Source organism: Myotis nattereri, assembly GCF_964212035.1.
Source record: "Myotis nattereri genome assembly, chromosome: 10".
NCBI classification, from domain to species: Eukaryota; Metazoa; Chordata; class Mammalia; order Chiroptera; family Vespertilionidae; genus Myotis; species Myotis nattereri.
Window position 1 is genome coordinate 26,070,737 of NC_138085.1, and position 18,423 is coordinate 26,089,159.

The window sequence follows — 18,423 nt, forward strand, 5'->3', positions numbered from 1 at the left end:
CTGGGTCCTTACTTTGTGGAAGGGGCACTAATGCCAGTCAGGAATGCTCCACTCTCATGACCTAAGCACCACCTCCAAACACCATCACATACAGCATATGGTTTCCACATGGGAATTTTGGGGCGGGGGTAAGGGGGGGGGGCAAGTATTCAGTCCTCTCAGCAAACTCCTTCTTGTATTGAAGTCTTCTGAGAAGAGGCATTTGAGCTAAACCCTGAGGGCTGGCATTCCAAATAAAGAAATGAGGATGTACCCAGATCCCAAGACCACAAAGTGCAAGGTGTGTTTGGGGACACTCAGGAGATGATCTTAGTGCAGACATAGGTTTCAGCCAATTTTATATTTCTGGATAAAGAATTTGAACTTGATTTCTTAGGCCATAAGTTGTCTATTGAATGAATGAATATATATATATATATATATATATATATATATATATATAGAGAGAGAGAGAGAGAGAGAGAGAGGAAACTATATATATATAGTTTTCACCTGAGGATATATTTATTTATTTATTTTTTTATTTAGAGAGAGACATCTATGTGAGAGAGAAACTTCAATCAATTGCCTCCTGCATGCCCCTCACCCGGGATCAAACTGCAACCTAGGTATGTGCCCTGATTGGAAATCAAACTCCCAACCTTTTTTGGTTACAAGAGGACACTCAACCAATTGAACAACGGGGTCCAAAAATATCCATTGATATTTTTTAAAAATATATATTTCTTTATTGATTTCAGAGAGGACGGGAGGAGAGAGAGATAGAAACATCAATGATGAGAGAGAATCACTGATCAGCTGCCTCCTGCACACCCCCTACTGGGGATGGAGCCTGCAACCCAGGCATATGCCCTTGGCCTGGATGGAACCTGGGACCCCTCAGTCCACAGGCTGACTCTGTATCCACTGAGCCAAGCTGGCTAGGGCTCCATTGACATTTTTAACCTAGACACCCTATGCCGTGGGAGAGCAGAGCTCAGGAAAGTTTTCTAGTTTCCATCAGTGTGAGATTGTACAGCTAAGTCCACGGAGAGCGAAGGCCGGTAAAGCTGGGGTGCTTCATTCAGGTCTAGGGGTCACCTGGCGGTGTGTCTGTGAAGCTCAGAAATTGCACGCCATGTTTCTGTGAGGACCTCCGTGTCTTTCCTGCACTTTTCACAGGGTCTGGCCCTACAGGGTGAAGGAGCACCGGCAGAGAGGAAATCAGCGCGCCCCTCACCGCCCCAGTCCCACGGGGGAGCGAGCAGAACCGGCCTGGAAGTGCGGCAGCTCCGGGTGGAGGCAGCTCAGGCTCCTAGTGACAGGACCCGGCGCAGATGGAGAGGCCCGGACGGTCCGGTCACAGCTCAGCCTCCAGCTGACCGGGTCCTGCTTCCGGGCTCCACGCGGCGCCGGGGTCCAGGCGGTACCGGCGGGCGGACCCAGCATCCTCCCCGAAGGCGAGCAGAGCCGGACCGCGGGCTGTGGCGCCTCCCGCGAGACCCGGTGCTTCAAGGCCCCGCCCCCAGGCCCCGCGCGAAGCAGGACGGGACACCAAGATGGATTCTCTCATTTGAGCGCCTGATCTGAGCGGGCAACCTCACGCCCGCGGTCCTCGGCTGCTGCTCGCTGGTTCTCGGGAGCGGGGGACGGAGGGGGAGGAAACGCTCAGCGGCGGCGGAGTCCCCGTGACCGACTCTGCTGTGGCCCCGGGGGCGCAGCCGGGCTCCCGCGCCTCACGCGTCCCGAGTGACTCAGGTGAGGCCCGGCCGGCGGCGCTGCTGGTCGCCGCGTGTCCCTGACCCCGCACCCGACCGCCCCGGGCGGCGTGGCCTGGGCTCCGCGCCGCCGCTCCCCGCGCCGCCGCGCCGCCCCCGGCCTCCTTCCCAGCTGAGCGCGGTGTCCCCGCGGCCGCAGCTCTGGGCGGGCCCGCCCGGCGGCCGGCGCTGCTGAGGCCCCGGCTCAGCCCGCGGGTCTCGCCGACCCTGAGGCCCCGGATGCGGCCCTTCCGCCCAGACCCGGCTCCGGTGCCTCCTGTGCCTTCGGGTCCCGCCCCCCCAGCCGCCTCGCGTGCTCTTGGCAGGTCCCTGTTCCCAGGAAGCCAGGCCGCGGTCTCCCTGGGAGCGCATCAGTTCCATGCGGAGCTGTTATAGGGCCCCGGGAAGCGCGCACACAGTTGGGGCTGCAAAGATCTAAATATACTAATCAGCACAAAGTGGCCATTGTTCTGTGCAGGCGATCCTTTAATTACCGATTCTGTGGCTTCCTCTCAGAGTTAATGTGTTGGTTAACCCGTTGACTAGAACATAGGAAGGCCGGCTGGATTTTGTGGGGTTTTTGTGTGTAAGTTTTATAAGGCACTATCTCAGTCATGGCCCAAGTTAAACTGTTCTCAAAACTGACTTATCAGAAGGAGGAAAAAAGTGTCATGAATGTGACATAACCGTTCTCTCAGGAATAACATTTAATTCACAGCAAAAAATAACCACAACTCAGGAGCTGCCTGGGAACCACAGGCTCAGATATTTCAGACAAGAAAGCTGCTGGTGCCAAAAAGACGTCAGAGGAGAAACGAAGTCAAATTAAACACTTTGTGTTGTAATTGCTGTTTCAAACACTGTTTTTAAAGGTTGTCTAGTGCTGACATGAATGCTTGTTTTGATCTCTGTACTTGAGGATTGCAGCTTAACCGCGATGCCACAAAACCCATTTTCATGTGGCCGTTGTCTCCGATACAACTGGCGTCCACCTTATATGCCACCTTATACAGTGTCCGAACTTGACTGGCTGTCAGTTACTGTTGGTAGAAATGTTCTGGAAGTAGTGGAGGGGTGTGTGTGTGTGTGTGTGTGTGTGTGCACGCGCACACACATGTGCATGCATGTGCATGTTTTTACCCACAACCCACAGCTCATCCACTTCTTTGTAGCAAGAGGCTGAATAAATTATGTTAATTCAAACCTAGAATTGTTTAATTTGCAAACAAGCCTGACTGATCCATCCCCAGACTTACTTTATTCATGCCTTGGTCTTTTGGGATTGGACCAGAAATTGGCATTGGTTGCAATTATATGCTTAAAATGAATTGGGGCTCACAATTACTGATCACATTTGGTAGTTTCCTAAAGCAGTAAGTACTTCAACTTTGGATGAATTAAAAGTAATATGTTGTTTTTGTTTGTTTCATTTCAGTATGCAGTGATCTGTTAGGTGTGCTTTTCAATTGAGGTGTCAGCACCTGAACAGAAATGCCCTTAAATGTTTAGAGCCTTTTACTATAAAGTAAAACTTGTCTAAATACTTAAAATGTGAAGTTTGGAGAAATTAGTGTGTAGTAGTAGGAAATGTAGGATAGTTATTATGGGACATAAGTGCTTGTCTCAACCCAATAGATTCCTACCTGTCTATTGATTCACTTGCAACTAAAATGTAGCTGTAATACTAATTATGTAATGACTAGAGGCCCGATGCATGAAATTCATGCAAGGGGCTCAGCCCTCCCAGCCCCAGCCTGCCCTCGCATCCCCGGCTTCATCTGGAAAGTCGTTCGGCTATTTGTTCTAATTAGCATATTAGCTGTTTATTATATAGGATAGTGTAAGGTAAGTATAAAATGATAACTGTAATTACCTGAAAGAATCAGATCGGGAATGCCCTTTGATGTTACGATTACTTGTACACCTACTATGTGTGACACTCATCTAAGGATTAATGGCTCTTCTGTAAACTTTTATGATAATTTTCTTCTGGCTTTGACTCCCAACAGCTGACCAGAATGTGTTTGAATTCATACAGAAATAATGTTGATATCTGAAACCCATGTCGAACTTCTATGAAGAAAGGGCAACAATGATTGCAGCTGGGGATTTGCAGGAATTTGTTCCTTTCGGTCGAGACCACTGCAAACACCACCCTAATGCTTTGAACCTTCAGCTTCGGCAGCTGCAGCCAGCCTCTGAGTTGTGGTCGTCTGATGGTGCTGCTGGCTTGGTGGGATCCCTGCAGGAGGTTACAATCCACGAAAAACAGAAGGTTTTATTAAGATTCTCAGTTTGTTTTTGAAATGTAAAGAGATGTGATCTATTTATAATTTAAGGCTACCCAGATGCTACTGACAAATGAGTATGATGCTACTTTTAGGGCACAGGTTAAGATTTGGTAATTTTAATCAAGGCTAAAAATAACGACCTTATTGTATTATAGTGTCATGGCTGTTTATTTAGACATATAACTCATGGATCTATAATGACAGTCACTATGATTATGGTCCATTTAAAACCTCTTTCTTCACTTAGTATATGGGGACCAGATTTCATTGTCCCCACATGGTTATTTGATGATTAGATAGTAGAGTTAGAAATGATCCCTGCTGCCAAAAACTTACATGTTTCTAGAGGAGAAAAGAAATGCCACATGGATTTAGTACTAGTTTTTAAATAGGGGAATGAGAAGTAAGTGCATGTTAAACAGTCAGTCTTTCTAATCTTAATTCCATTTCTGTATCCCTTTTGGGATACCAAAATTTCCAGGAGCGGAAGTCTGTAGTTAGGAATCCAAACCTTTCTCTGCCCTGTTCATTTTGACGGTTGGCACAAGGGCAGGAAGGTGAATGTATATGCAGTTGTGAAGCAGGGAAGTCTGCATGGTGGGTAAGCTCCCCCAGTGTCCCATGTGCACTTCACTGCCCCCTCTGCTTCACCCTCCATATGCTTAATATGTCGTTTTAGTCTCCCAAGAATGTTGGTTTAATTTTGGGATATATAGGAAAGGTCTAATTTTTGTTTGTTTATGGCAGCATAATATGGTAATATAATATAACACACTTAATATGGAGAATTCTTGAGTATGTTCTCATTTATGAAATCAACCTAAGAGTTGGACTTGGACTGAATCTTACTCCACAGGCAAAGAGAGAGTAGGAGACTTGTATCTGGATTGCTGTTCAATTTTAATTAATAAATCTTGCTCCATAATGTTGCAAAAGAAATAAAAACCGCTTAAACATGTCTTACCTATGTACATTTTTAAGGAAAGCTGGCAGTTAAGGAGAGGCGGAAGTGAAATTGGAGAAGTGGATTATGACGAGGAACTCTATGTGGCTGGAAATATGGTGATCTGGAGCAAAGGAAGTAAAAGCCAGGCATTGGCTGTTTACAAGGCCTTTACAGTTGATAGTCCTGTTCAACAGGTGAGTTGATTTGAATTTTAGTATTTGATTGACAATTGCATTTTTTTTTTTAAAAACAAAGCTCTTGCCTTAATATTTAACAGAAATGATAAAAACAGAGCATAATGATCCCAGTAGCTGTATATATGTTTTAACATGTGAAGGTAATGGTAGGGAAGTAAACATTTACTTTATTTTTCTATATCAGTTTTTTACACCATTCTTTTTCAATTTAATGGTAATGTTTAAACACTTGAGTAATTCAATCAATTATTGTCAAAATTTATAGGACTAAGGGTACAAGAATATATTAACACATGATTATATTTGATTGCAGAATGTTGAATAAATAAAAATCAGATTCATGGTAGTACTCAGTAAGGGAAAGGAAAACAAATCTAATTCGTTGTCATTGCACTTAGCCATTACACCTGATTTTGTCCTAAAAATTAGTAATTAAATGGACAGAATTAAGCATTTTCCCTGCTTTTTTAGGAGCTTTGTGGTTCATATCTAGTTAATGAAGGAAAACCCTTATTTAAAGAAGAATACCAGCTAATAAATATAAAAGGAATGGCAGAATTTAAAAATCACTATCTGTACTCTCCAATGTAACCTCTGATTCAGATAAAGATTGTAAATAGATAGTAATGCCATTGTGTGAAAGGTATTTAGGTGTCACCCAAAGTGAAGAAACAAATGCATCTCTACTTTGAAGCTGCATGTTGTTCTCCACCTCCACAACCTGGTGGGTTACCATCACTGATAGGGGACAGAGGACTCTTTTATACCTACAGCTGTAATGTGGCATGGAGACATGATGTCATCTACTCAGTTTTCTTCCCCCAAATATTTGATATGAATATGTAGACCTAACTTCCAGTTATAGGAAGTATGGGGCCTAGAGGATCAGTTTGTAAAATGAGATGAGGAATGGGTAGAAGTATGGATGAAACAAGAATAGCCAGAAGTTGAGAATTATTGAAGCTGGCTGATGGGGATGCATCACATTACTCTTTTTATTTTGTATACTAGAGGCCCGGTGCACAAAAATTTGTGCGGTGGGGGGGGTGGATCCCTCAGCCCAGCCTGCCCCCTCTCACATACTGGGAGCCCTTAGGGATTCCTACTGACAGCTTAGGCCCGCTCCCTGCTCCCCTTGGGGAGCGGGCCTAAGCCACAGTCTGGCTTCCCTTTGTGGGAGGTGACCGGGCTGATCAGGGGAAGGCACTAGCCTCATCACCCTGCTGCTATAGCCATTTCCAGTCACCACAGCCACCAAGGTGTTTTCATCAACACAGACTCCAGTCCCTTCTCCATGAAAAAATGACAACTTTCTTTAGGCATTTTCAAGATATGTCTTTCATAGGATATGACATTTCTTTCTTTCTTTTTTTATCCTCACCTGAGGATATGTTTCCATTGATTTTTAGAGAATGTGGGAGAGAAAAGGAAAGACAGAAACATCAAAGTGAGAGGAACACTTTGGTTGCCTCCTGCATGAACCCTGACCTGGGCCTGGGCCAGGGAGGATCCTGCAACCTAGGTACATGCCCTTAGTCAGAATTGAACCCAGAACCTGCGGTGGGTAGGCTGAGGCATTAACCACTGAGTCAAACCAGCTAGGGCAGGATATGACATTTCTTAGCCCTCCAGCAGCGGACCTTCCTTTTTTTCTCCAGGAGTGTGGTAAAAAACCCTAGATCACCCTATTGGATTCTTATTATCCAAGTTACTAAGAATATTACCAGTGGCATACAGGGAGCTTAGCCAATGAGCAGTCAGAAAAGGTGTTTCCTCTGTAGTTCACACCAATTGCTGGCTCGGCCCCTGCCCAGGCCTAACACCTCTGGCCGAGTCATTAGGCCTGGGCAGGGGACCCCCTAGCTCCTGTAATCACTGGCTCCGCCCCTGCTCTCCGTCATCGCTGGCTCCCTCCCTTCTTCCTGCCATCGCCGGCTCCCTCTCTGCTCCCCGCCATTGCTGGCTCCCTCTCTGCTTCCCGCCATCGCCGGCTCTGCCCCTGCCCAGGCCTAACGCCTGTGGCCGAGGCATTAGGCCTTGGCAGGGGACCCCTCAGCTCTGGTTGCAGGCTCCTATTGCCGCTGGGTGCTTATGAAGGCAAATTAACCGCCATCTTTGTTTGGTTAATTTGCATGCTCATTCGATTGATTGGTGGGTGTAGAGAAGGTACGGTCAATTTGCATGTTTGTCTATTATTGGGTAAAATAGTTGACTTTTTTCTATAATAAAAAAGCTTAAAGAAAAAATCACTATGAGGAACAATTCGACAAATCCAGAATATGGGACAGTCTACCTTGTGGTCTCTTTAAAGAGTCGGTCACATGAGAAAAAAAAATGGCGGGGCCTGTTCTAGATTAAAAGAGACTAAAGGGACATCACCAAATGCAGTATTTTATTTTTTGCACCTTGTTGAATGAACTTGTATTGAACCCTGATTCTAGAAAATTGGCCAAAAAAGACATTTTGGGGGAAATTTGAAAAGTTGCAAATGAATTGAGTATTAGGTGATGTTAGAAGGTTTTTTTTCCTAGGCAAGATGATGGTTTTATGGTGTATAGGAGAAAATCTTTATTTTGGGGAAATGCATGATGAAGTGTGTGGGGGTGATGTATTATGAGGTGGGGGGATTTTCAGGTAGTAAATACTCCCCACCCAAATCCCCCTCATACATATAAGCAGATATGGCATAATGTTAACAACTGTTTGATTTAGATGAAACAGGTGTTCACTGTACTATTTCAGCTTTTCTTAATGAAAATTTTTAGAATAAAAAGTTTGGGGGGAAAAGAGTTCATTTATAGTAGTTGAATTAATTGTTGGGCTAGTGATGAGAGTTCAAGGCTTTTTGACTAACATTAAGTTACTTATTGGTAAACACTGAACACTGGTCTTGGTATCTGGACACTGCTTTCCACCCATTAACTGTTTCCTGATGAACATTGTACTCTTCTAACAATATATTGGGAAGGGATAACCTGAATTACTCCGAAATTTGAGGGCGTGTGTAAAAGCACTTCTGTCCAGGAGTGTTGAGATCAGTGATAGTTTGATGATATTTTTACCCCCATGTAACCGTATGATTAGTGCAGTTCTGAAAAGTGGCATGACGATATCCAACTAGTGCTTTGCTTCTATGTTTCCATCTTAAATTCTCCAAGGAATGATTGCCTGTTTACTAGATTTCATGGATGTGCATTTAGATGTATTGTCTCTTATCTCCTTTATCGTAGGATCATTTATAAGTAGAATAAGATATGTAATTTCAGTCCTTTTGGTCTGGAAAATACATTGTTATTTTAGTCTTCTTGCTAGTATGGAGAAAGATAATTTTATATTTTGGTTAAGAAACAATACCAGGTGCATGTGACTCAGATTTAGTTGATCCCTTCCTTTTTTCTGCAAGTGTTTAGTATCCCTGTTTCAGACAGGGTGCTGGGCACTAGAGCGACAAAGATGGATATTTGTTGTCTGCCATCGAAGAACTCGTACTGTTAAGGATGAATAAATAAACAGATAACTAAAATGCTGTATGCAAATAAACTAAAGTGCTATATACCAGCTGTGTCCACAGTGTGGTGGAGCCAAGGGGAGTGGCTCTGTAAGAAGGATTTCTCAAAGAAGTTATTTGCTGATTGAACTGGAAGTTGGGGAAAGCTAGGCGGAGGGAATCACAGCCAAAAGAGATGGAAAAACATGGTGTTTTCTAAGTTCAGAATGGATGTACATTGGGTGTGGAGAGGTGCTTGCAGGGGTGGAGTGGATCCAAACTGAAGGGCCTTGTTTGTACTTGGAAATTTGGATTTTAAATTGTATGCAGAAGGAGCCTGCCAAGGACGTTATAATGGAAAGTATATCTTAAGTTCTGTATTTTGAGAAGATAATACTTTGGTGGCAATGTGTAGGATTGGCTGGAGAGTGGAGAGACTGTTGTCAGTGATACTGTTTTGTGATCGTTCAGGAGAAAAAGATTGGTGCCATGAAGAGAGAAGACAGAGCTGAGGGACGTGTGCAGGGGACTAGGGATGTCTGTGACATCAGGAGTAAGGGAGAATGTGAAAATACTATGCTTTCAGAGGCTGGGAGGATGGGATTTCATAAAAGGAAACTGAGACTTAGCATAGATGTTTCAGATAGGCTCTAATGCTGGTTTTTCCTAACTCAACAATAGAACGAACAATTCAGTTTATAACAGGGCAGAGGGCTTGAATGGACAGTTCTCTAAAGAAGATATGCCCATGGCCAATGAGCACATGAAACAGTGCTTAGCATCTTTAATCTTAAGCAAATACTAATCAAAACTACAATGAGATACCTACTGGGATGGCTGTTATATAAAAAAAAATAGCAAGTGTTGGTGAGGATTTTGAAATGAACCCTGTGCATTGCTGGTGATGGAGTAAAAAAAAAGCCTTTGTGGGAGACAATTTGGTTGTTACTCAAAATGTTATTAAACCTAGGATCATCATGTGATCCAGCAATTCTTGTGGGTATCCTATATAATAAAAGCCTAATATGCTAAGTGTCCAGTCGTCTGGTCGGCTGTTCAACCAATCAAAGCATAATATGCTAATGATATGCTGAGGCTGCTCAACCGCTCGCAATGATGTGCACTGACCACCAGGGGGCAGATAGTCAACCAGTTGATCAGTCGCCATGATGGGCACTGACCACCAGGGGGAAGATGTTTTGACCGGTAGGTTAGCTTGCTGCTGGGGTCTGGCCAATCAGGACTGAGCGAGATGGGCCGGACATGCTCTGGAGCCCTCCCCGGCTGGTCAACCTCCTGTGCCCCTCCCCAGCCCTAATTGTGCACAGGTGGGATCCCTTGGCCTGGCCTGCACCCTCTTGCAGTCCAGGACCCCTCAGGGGATGTCAGAGAGCTGGTTTCGACCCAATCCTGCAGGCCAGGCTGGGGGACCCCTCTGGTGCATGAATTTGTGCACCGGGCCACTAGTCTATATATATAAAAGTCTAAGTGACCGTTTGACTGGTAGCTATGACACGCACTGACCACCAGAGGGCAGATGCTCAACACACAGGCATGGAAAGCTGAAACAGACTGATGAATCTCAGGGGGGTGGGGGGAGGGCGGGAATAGTAACCAAGGTTCTTATATGCATACTAGAGACCCATGCATGGATTCATGCACCAGTGGGGTTCCTTGGCCTGGCCTACGGGGATTGGGCCGAAACCAGCAGTTGCGACATCCCCCGAGGGGTTCCAGATTGTGAGAGGGCGCAGGCCAGGCCGAGTGACCCCACCAGTGCATGAATCCATGCACCAGGCCTCTAGTATATACATAAAAGCATTGAAAGTAGGGACTCAGATAGTCGAACACCAGTGTTCATAGCAGCGTTATTCACAATAGTCAAAATTGGAAACAGTCCAAGTCAAGCCTGTGAGGATAGGTGACTGGATAAATAGTATGTGGTACATGCCTACAATGAAATATTATTCAGCCTTTGGAAGAAGGACATTCTGACATGTTACACATGGATGAACCTTAAGGACATAATGCCAGACACAACAACAAATACTGTGTGGTTCCACCTTTATGAGGTACTTTGCTTTGAATAGGCAAATTCATAAAAACAGCAAGCAAGTAGAATGTTAGCTGGGGGAGGGAGGAATGGGGAGTTATTGTTGAATTGGCAGTTTCTGTTTGGGATAATGGAAAAGTTTTGGAAATGGGTAGTAATGAGGTTGTACACCTTTGTGACTGTACTTGATGCTACTGAATTTGTATACCTCAAAATGGTTAAAATGGTAAATTTTATGTTATATATATTTTACCACAATTGAAAAAAATCAATAAAATGCCATTAGGTAATTTCAGTAAGTGATTGTCAGCCATGCCAGTGAAAGTTGAATGGCATTTCCTAGTTTATATTTTGTAAGGTAAAAGGGAAAGGTTAGTTTTTCCAAAGATTTTTCTGAAGTGACTCTAGGAATGTCTAAGAATGTTAAGATTGTTAAGTAAATCTGTAGATTATAAAATAGCTATTCTGATAATCTTTAGTTTTATATAGGACATAGGGTCTAATACAGGTTAAGCTGCTGTTTGAGGTCACTTTTGTGGCAAGGCTTCTATCTAGTAGATTTTTTAAATTTTTGTCTTCCCTTTTCATAAAATTTATTTCCACACATGGTTTATCTTTCCTTGTAATATTTTTCATTTATTAGTCGAATTTTATTTTATCTTTTTTTTTGTTCCCGTGGTGCATGTGTTGAGTTGATGAGGAGACAGTTATGTAAATGTCATAATTATGTAGATACCATTTGTTAACAGGCTGTTGTTTAGATACAATTTTCTTAGGCGAGCATTTTGTTTTAATTTTAGGCATTGTGGTGTGACTTCATTATATCACAGGATAAGTCTGAAAAAGCCTACAGTAAGTTTCTTGAAATTTTGTTGCACTTTTTGATTCCAAAGGTATACCTCATTGTTTTTTTCTTCAAAATAATTAGTCACTAATAATAGTGGTTTTGCTTAAGTATTTTTATCTTGCTCATTAAAGAATTTGTGTTATTGGGAATTGTAATTTTGATGGGAATTTTTTTTTGGGAAAAAAGCATACATCTTGTTATATCCTTTTTTTGCAGGTAGTGCTGAAGTAGAAAAATGTATATGTATATTGCAAAGCTCATGTATCAACATGCATAGCATAGAAGGAAAGGATTACATAGCTTCTTTACCTTTTCAGGTAAACTTGAGTGTTTCCATGCTGTTGTGTTTGGTTGGAGAATACTTTTTAGTTAATTGGTTTCAGAAGTATTACTACTTTTATATCTTAAAGTTATCAAGGATGTTATTTTTACTCAAAATAACTAAGCAGCTTTAGTTGCTTACCATTTTCCCATTCTTTGCATAAAAAGTAATTTAGTGGAATGAAATGAAGTCTTTTCTGAGTTTTTTTTTTTCAATTGAAGTGATGCACAGGAAATAATTTTGATTATAGTAAGCACATGATAGTATTAGTCTTTTCCCTGTTTCTCTTCATCACATTAAAGTTTTATCACATTGTAACTTTGCTACTGATATTTGCAGCCCTTGGGAGAAAATTTGGGTTGAATATTTCCTTACAGTAGACTTGATTTTGTCTTACACTTGCTTATTAGAATTACTTTTTAAAAATATTTTAGTTAATAATCATGTTATTATTTTTTAAATATATTTTTATTATTGATTTCAGAGAGAAAGGGAGAGGGAGAGATAGAAACATCAATGATGAGAGAGAATCATTGATCGACTGCCTCCTGCATGCCCCTATTGGGGATCGAGCCCACTACCCGGGCTTGTGCCCTTGACCGGAATCGAACCTGGTACCCTTCAGTCTGCAGGCCGACGCTCTGTCCACTGAGCCAAACCAGCCAAGGCGATCATGTTATTTTGTAGAGCTCTTATTAATTAGAAGAATATCTAATTTTCTATATTTTCTGAAAACATGTTATAAAGAGTAGTTTACTTCTGTTTTCCCCACCCTTTTACCTGGCAGGTTGCAAATGTTTGGCCCACCAAATATGGATTGTTGTTTGAACGAAGCAGTTCTTCACATGAGATACCTCCATGTCCACCCAGGTATCCAGTTTACTCAGTTCAGAATATTATTACTAGCGCTTTTTTTGTGTTGGTTCTGAGGTGAAATCCCTATGAATTTGGGATGACGATAATTTTCATGAAAACAGCATAGATTTATGCCACTTTCTCTCATCTCAGTGATGGGCACTCCTGAGTCTTCTCCTTACTTGGGTACTGAGTCACCTACAGTTCCTCCCCCAGCCCCCCAAGTTGTAAAATCGAACAAGCATAAGGTTTAAAGATAACAGTACGCAATTCTTAACTCTCTCATCTTTTTATTGTGCTTCTTGGGGCAAATCATTGGAGCCTTCTTGGCTTTAGTTTTATTATTTGTTATAGAAATACTCTACCTCTTGGATTTGTGCAGGATTAGGTGAGCTAATGTATACAACCTGTTTTTGTTGTTGTTAATCCTTACATGAGGATTTTTTCCATTGCTTTTCAGAAAAAGTGGAAGGGAGGGAGGGAGGAAGGGAGGAGCGACAGGGAGGGGCGGGGAAAGGGGGGGAGAGAGAGAGAGAGAGAGAGAGAGAGAGAGAGAGAGAGAGAGAGAGAAAGAGAAAGAGAAACATCCATGTGTCTCTCGCACATCGACTGGTTGCCTCCCGCACATGCCCCAACTGGGGGTGAGGAGCGAACCTGCAACCAAGGTACATGCCCTTGACTCAGAATCAAATCTGAGACCCTTTGGTATGTAATCCGACAGTCTATCCATTGAGCAATACTGGCCAGGGCTAAAGTATCTAACCTTTGACACAGGGCTTAGTATGTATTAGAAGCGCAAGAAATGGTAGGTGCTCATTGATGATGTCTTTACCTGTCTCTGAATGAATCAGTTATGAGCTCACTGAAGGGCAGGGACATGCAGTGCCTTATCACAGTGTGGTGCAAGTAGTAGATACTATGGTTTTAGAAAATTGCTTACAGATTTTAATCTCTTTCTGTGTTTAGATAGGTCTGTTCCCCTCTCCTCTTTAAAACACACAGCCTCTTTATTTACTTGAAGTTTTTCTTTTCAAGTACACTCCTGTGTAAATAGGTGTAGGAGACAAAATTTCTTTCTTAGCTTCCAAAGACACTCCTGCTAACAGTGGTTACAAAAAAACAGACTGCCTTAAGCCCATTACCCCATTGTTCCGTAATGCGATGACTGCTGTTTGCAGATTGTCTCTGGGCTGCATTGATTTTCCTGGGTTGGGTATGCTTAGAGTCTCCTGCATAAGAGGGATTTCTAGGAATGAAATAGGAGAGACTAAAAAACAGTCTGTAGAAAGTTTAGAAAGCTTCTTTTTGAGAGGATAGGTTTCTAGTTGTTAGTGTAATTTAGAGAAGATATTTCTTTGCAAGGAAGGTGCAAAATTTGTGCACAAATGGAGTCATCTTGTATTGACGATTGATTATTTGTTTTTTTATTACTAGAGAACCTTTACCCACTATGTTCAGCATGCTGCATCCACTAGATGAAATAACTCCACTTGTTTGTAAATCTGGAAGTAAGTGTATTTTTAGACATTCTTTTACATAGCTCTTTTTTGGAATTTGGGGGTGGGGAGAAAATGAAGGCTCTTATAAAACTTTAACTCTTTTCATAAAAATAATATAATTTAAACATTTTACAAAAATAACCTTTTTATTATGAAAATAGTTCATATTAAAGTAAGAACTTCTTGAATACCATTATATTAACTGTTTTAACAGCTATTCTTTTACTGAAAATAGGGCCTATAAATTGATCAGGATTACTGATAGATTTGCTAATCTCTCTGTAGAAGACTTTGGTCTCTGTTCCTTAGTGATTAATAAGTAAATCAATGATACTTAGATGAGCTAAAATTGATTACTTCTTTGAAGAGAAAAATATAGGTTCTTATGCCCTACTGTGTAAATTTTATTTTTATTTTTTTAAAAAATATATTTTTATTGGTTTCAGAGAGGAAGGGAGAAAGAGAGATAGAAACATCAATGATGAGAGAGAATCATTGATCAGCTGCCTTCTGCACACCCCACACTGGAGATCGAGTCCACACCCCAAGCATGTGCCCTAACTGGGAATTGAACCGGGTACTCCTGGTTCATAGGTCGATGCTCAACTACTGAGCCACGCTAGCTGGGCTGTACTGTGTAAATTTTAATATTTCATTTTCCCTGCTCATAAAAACCTGATTTGCTGGGGCTCAGACTTTTAATATTTGCTACAGGTATTTATGTATGAGTATTTTAAAATGTTCAGTGTGGCCAAACATGATAATTGGTAATTGTGATTATGTAACAGAGTCAGTCACAAAGCCTAAACTAGTTACTCTTTGGTCTTTTACAGAAAAAAATTTGATAATTCTGTATTGTATTGGTAACAGTTACAACATAAATAAACATGTTAGCACCTGTGATTGAATTGTGTGTGGCCATTATTGATCACGTTTTTGAATAATAAACTCAGGAATTGCTTATTCATAATGTTAAGTATGATGTAAAACAATACAAATTGATTTTGATTTTGAAAAGACCTGAGAAGTGTATGTATATGTTGATATGGTGGTATTATGAGTGCTTTTTATTTTTTTAAATAAAACACTTTTATAAAAGAATTGCATTCTTTTATTTTCTAATTTAACTGAAAGGGGAGCATTTAATATGTTGTTAAATAGGGACAGAGAAGTCAATTCTTGGTACTATCAGAAACTGAACTCTAAGCCTTATTTTGCATGTATAATTAGTAAAGCAGAAACAGGTGTACTCTTCACTGTTTGAATGGTTATTATGAAGGACTAATTTCATACAGAAGAAGAGAATCAATAAGGAAGTCAAACTAGGCAGAATAGTTGATTGAAATTGATAAACAAGTTGGTTATTGGAGGAGTGGACCTTTCACCCATGGCTGATGAATTTAATCGTGGATCAGCACAAATCTTCATCTTTTAATTGTATGTATGTGAAATTGAAACTGGTAACTCTCTCGTCTTTAACCTATTCTGAGGAATTTGATGCTCAAAGTAAATTTATTAAAAATACAGGGTTAATTAATTAATATATTAATGGATTTTGTGCCTTAATTGGTTTGGTTTCTCTTGATCTTTAGGAATTGCAAGGTATCTTTTTATAAAGAACAGATTTGTAAAGTTTATTGTTCAAAACCTCATCATTTCTGTTTGATCTTTCAGGTCTTTTTGGTTCATCACGGGTTCAATACGTTGTAGATCATGCGATGAAAATAGTTTTTCTCAGCACTGACCCCTCCATTGTAATGACCTATGACACTGTTCAGTGTCTGCATTCTGTGTGGGTTCTCCGGAGAGTCAAAGCAGAGGTAAGGATAAAGGGTAGTTAATACTGAAAACCTTCACATGTTTTTGTGAAATAGATTTGAGCTTCTTAGGGAAAAAGAAAGATGGTGTCCTTAAGAATTCATATTCACCCTGAATTTTCACAAGGAAATTATCCTTTTTATCTAATTATAACCTTTTCTCCCCTCTCATCATTTTGCCTTAAGGAAGAGAATGCTGTTTTAAAATTCTCTGAACAGGGGGGCACCCCTCAGAACGTGGCCCCCAGTAGCTCCCTCACAGCAAACCTCCGAAGCCTCTCCAAAGGAGACTCCCCCGTGGCCTCGCCTTTCCAGAATTACTCCTCCATCCACAGTCAGAGCCGCTCCACCTCCTCGCCCAGTCTGCACTCACGCTCTCCTTCCATCTCCAACATGGCGGCTCTAAGGTGGGGATCCACTCTGGGTGTTACCTTGTTTTAACAAGATAGACCAAGAAAAACATAACTTTTTTGAAACTTTCTCTTAGTTTTAAGGAATTTAAAATTTCGGTTGCCAGCCCTTGGATAGTTTTGGGGAAGACAGCCATTATTCCAGTTGTGTTAGAAAGACTTCCAGGTCTACTGTGTTACCCATTTTTAACGAGTCATATTTGGAGGCAGCCTGTGTTTGTCATAAAATTAGTTATCTCATTTGTGCTAAGTGGCAGCAGTTCGATGAATATTGGTTGCAAAAATATTTTGATGCTATTTTGTCTTAATTCAAATTAGTTTTTCTTTTGTTTGGTTGTCTCTCTAGCTATTATCTATCTGTTGATACAGTAATGTAGTTTTGTTGGTGTGCAAATGTGAGCATACAGGCACATAGTTTAGACGTTTTGAATGATATAAACAATTCATTTTTTGAGGTAGAAAGTGAACTGATTTTCAGTTTTAAAAGAAGGAATTCTAAGAAGAATTGGAAATCTTTACAATATAATAGAACACATTAACATGAAGTAGTTATTCCTTTTTCAAGAAATTGTTTTTCTGACTGGGGTTTTGCCATCACGAATGCTCTTTGTACCCAGAAGTTTGGAAAGTGTTACTGGAAAGCGTGTGATACCATCTTGCACTGTGGTTGTGATGCCCTCTCTCCTCTGTTTTGCAGTCGTGCTCATTCCCCTGCTTCAGGCGTGCACTCTTTCACGGGGGTGCAGAGGTTCAACCTTTCAAGCCATCATCAATCTCCAAGGAGACACAGTATTTCTCATTCTCCAGATAGTAATTCGAATAGCTCTTTTCTTGCACCAGAAACAGAGCCAATTGTTCCTGAACTTTGTATTGACCATTTATGGACGGAAGCGATTACTAATATAAGGTTTGTAGTATGTATTTTATGTTCAAAGAAAAATGTTGCTAAAAGTCTTAGAAGATACTTGTTATTTTGCCTAAACTTCCTTTAATATGTTCAGTTATTAATACTTATAAACATGTATAGACACGTATTAAGGCCACCTCTGTTTCAGGAGAGGATGTTAATGACATTAAAGTGATCATAAAAATTTTTTTGTGTCATTTGTTATTTCTTTTTTAACTTAGTAATCTCTCAGATTTGAGGTGTTTGATGGTATAGTGAGAAACAACTAATTTCTGTAGATTAGGAAACTTGGGATTTTTGTAACAGTTTTTAATGTTTTTCTCTTTATGTTAGTTGAGTGTTGCCTGTTCTGGGGAAACACAGTTCAGATCTGTTCTGTGGGACCTTTCTCCTTTTATGTTCTCATTAATTATCTATTCATTAATCTGCCAATCCCAGTGTGTGTGCTAGTGGCTGCGGGTTAGGCAAATTAATCATGTCCCTGGCCTCAAAGAGACATGGAAGGATGGTGACACAGGAGACATTCCCTGTTCCGGTAGGGCTTTGGAAAGATGGAGAGAGCACAGTGGTCAGAGGGCCTCAGAATAGATGTTCATAAGGTTGAGCGCGTGGTATGTTCAGGGAACTACAGATGCACTTCCTCAGGAATCATGAAATTCAAATCCTAGAAGTGTTTTTGGGTCTTCCAGGTTATTGCTTGACCCATGTAGTTTTAGGTTTCTGGCAGAATATTTTCAGACTTTTAATGGTTGCTGTGGTAGACTTTTGAGCCAATGCTGACAGTTACTTTATTAATACATCTATTTCAGGGAGAAAAATTCACAGGCCTCAAAAGTGTTTATTACATCTGACTTATGTGGGCAAAAGTTCTTGTGCTTTTTAGTAGAGTCCCAGCTCCAGTTACGGTAAGTGCGTATTCCCATTGATATTCTGTGTAAATACATCTAGGGCTGCCTGCCCTCCCTCCCTCCCTTCCTTTTATCCTTCTTTCCTTGGAGTAGCTTTATTGCAGTAATTTATATAACATAAAGTTGACATGTTTAAGTATACAATTAA

At 41.3% G+C, this 18,423-nt stretch overlaps 1 protein-coding gene across 1 annotated transcript in view; it reads left to right on the forward strand.

The window, feature by feature from the left end:
* Window positions 1-1,513: 1,513 nt before the first annotated feature.
* Window positions 1,514-18,423, forward strand: part of ANAPC1 (anaphase promoting complex subunit 1) — a 107,544-nt gene continuing 90,634 nt past the window's right edge. The window contains exons 1-11 of the mRNA XM_081101127.1: window positions 1,514-1,737; window positions 3,775-4,011; window positions 5,009-5,167; window positions 11,511-11,562; window positions 11,774-11,874; window positions 12,667-12,749; window positions 14,169-14,242; window positions 15,908-16,053; window positions 16,237-16,457; window positions 17,158-17,367; window positions 18,177-18,272. Coding sequence (XP_080957253.1) covers window positions 3,799-4,011; window positions 5,009-5,167; window positions 11,511-11,562; window positions 11,774-11,874; window positions 12,667-12,749; window positions 14,169-14,242; window positions 15,908-16,053; window positions 16,237-16,457; window positions 17,158-17,367; window positions 18,177-18,272 — 1,355 coding nt within the window. The 5' untranslated portion in view covers window positions 1,514-1,737; window positions 3,775-3,798. The remainder of the gene's footprint in view (window positions 1,738-3,774; window positions 4,012-5,008; window positions 5,168-11,510; window positions 11,563-11,773; window positions 11,875-12,666; window positions 12,750-14,168; window positions 14,243-15,907; window positions 16,054-16,236; window positions 16,458-17,157; window positions 17,368-18,176; window positions 18,273-18,423) is intronic.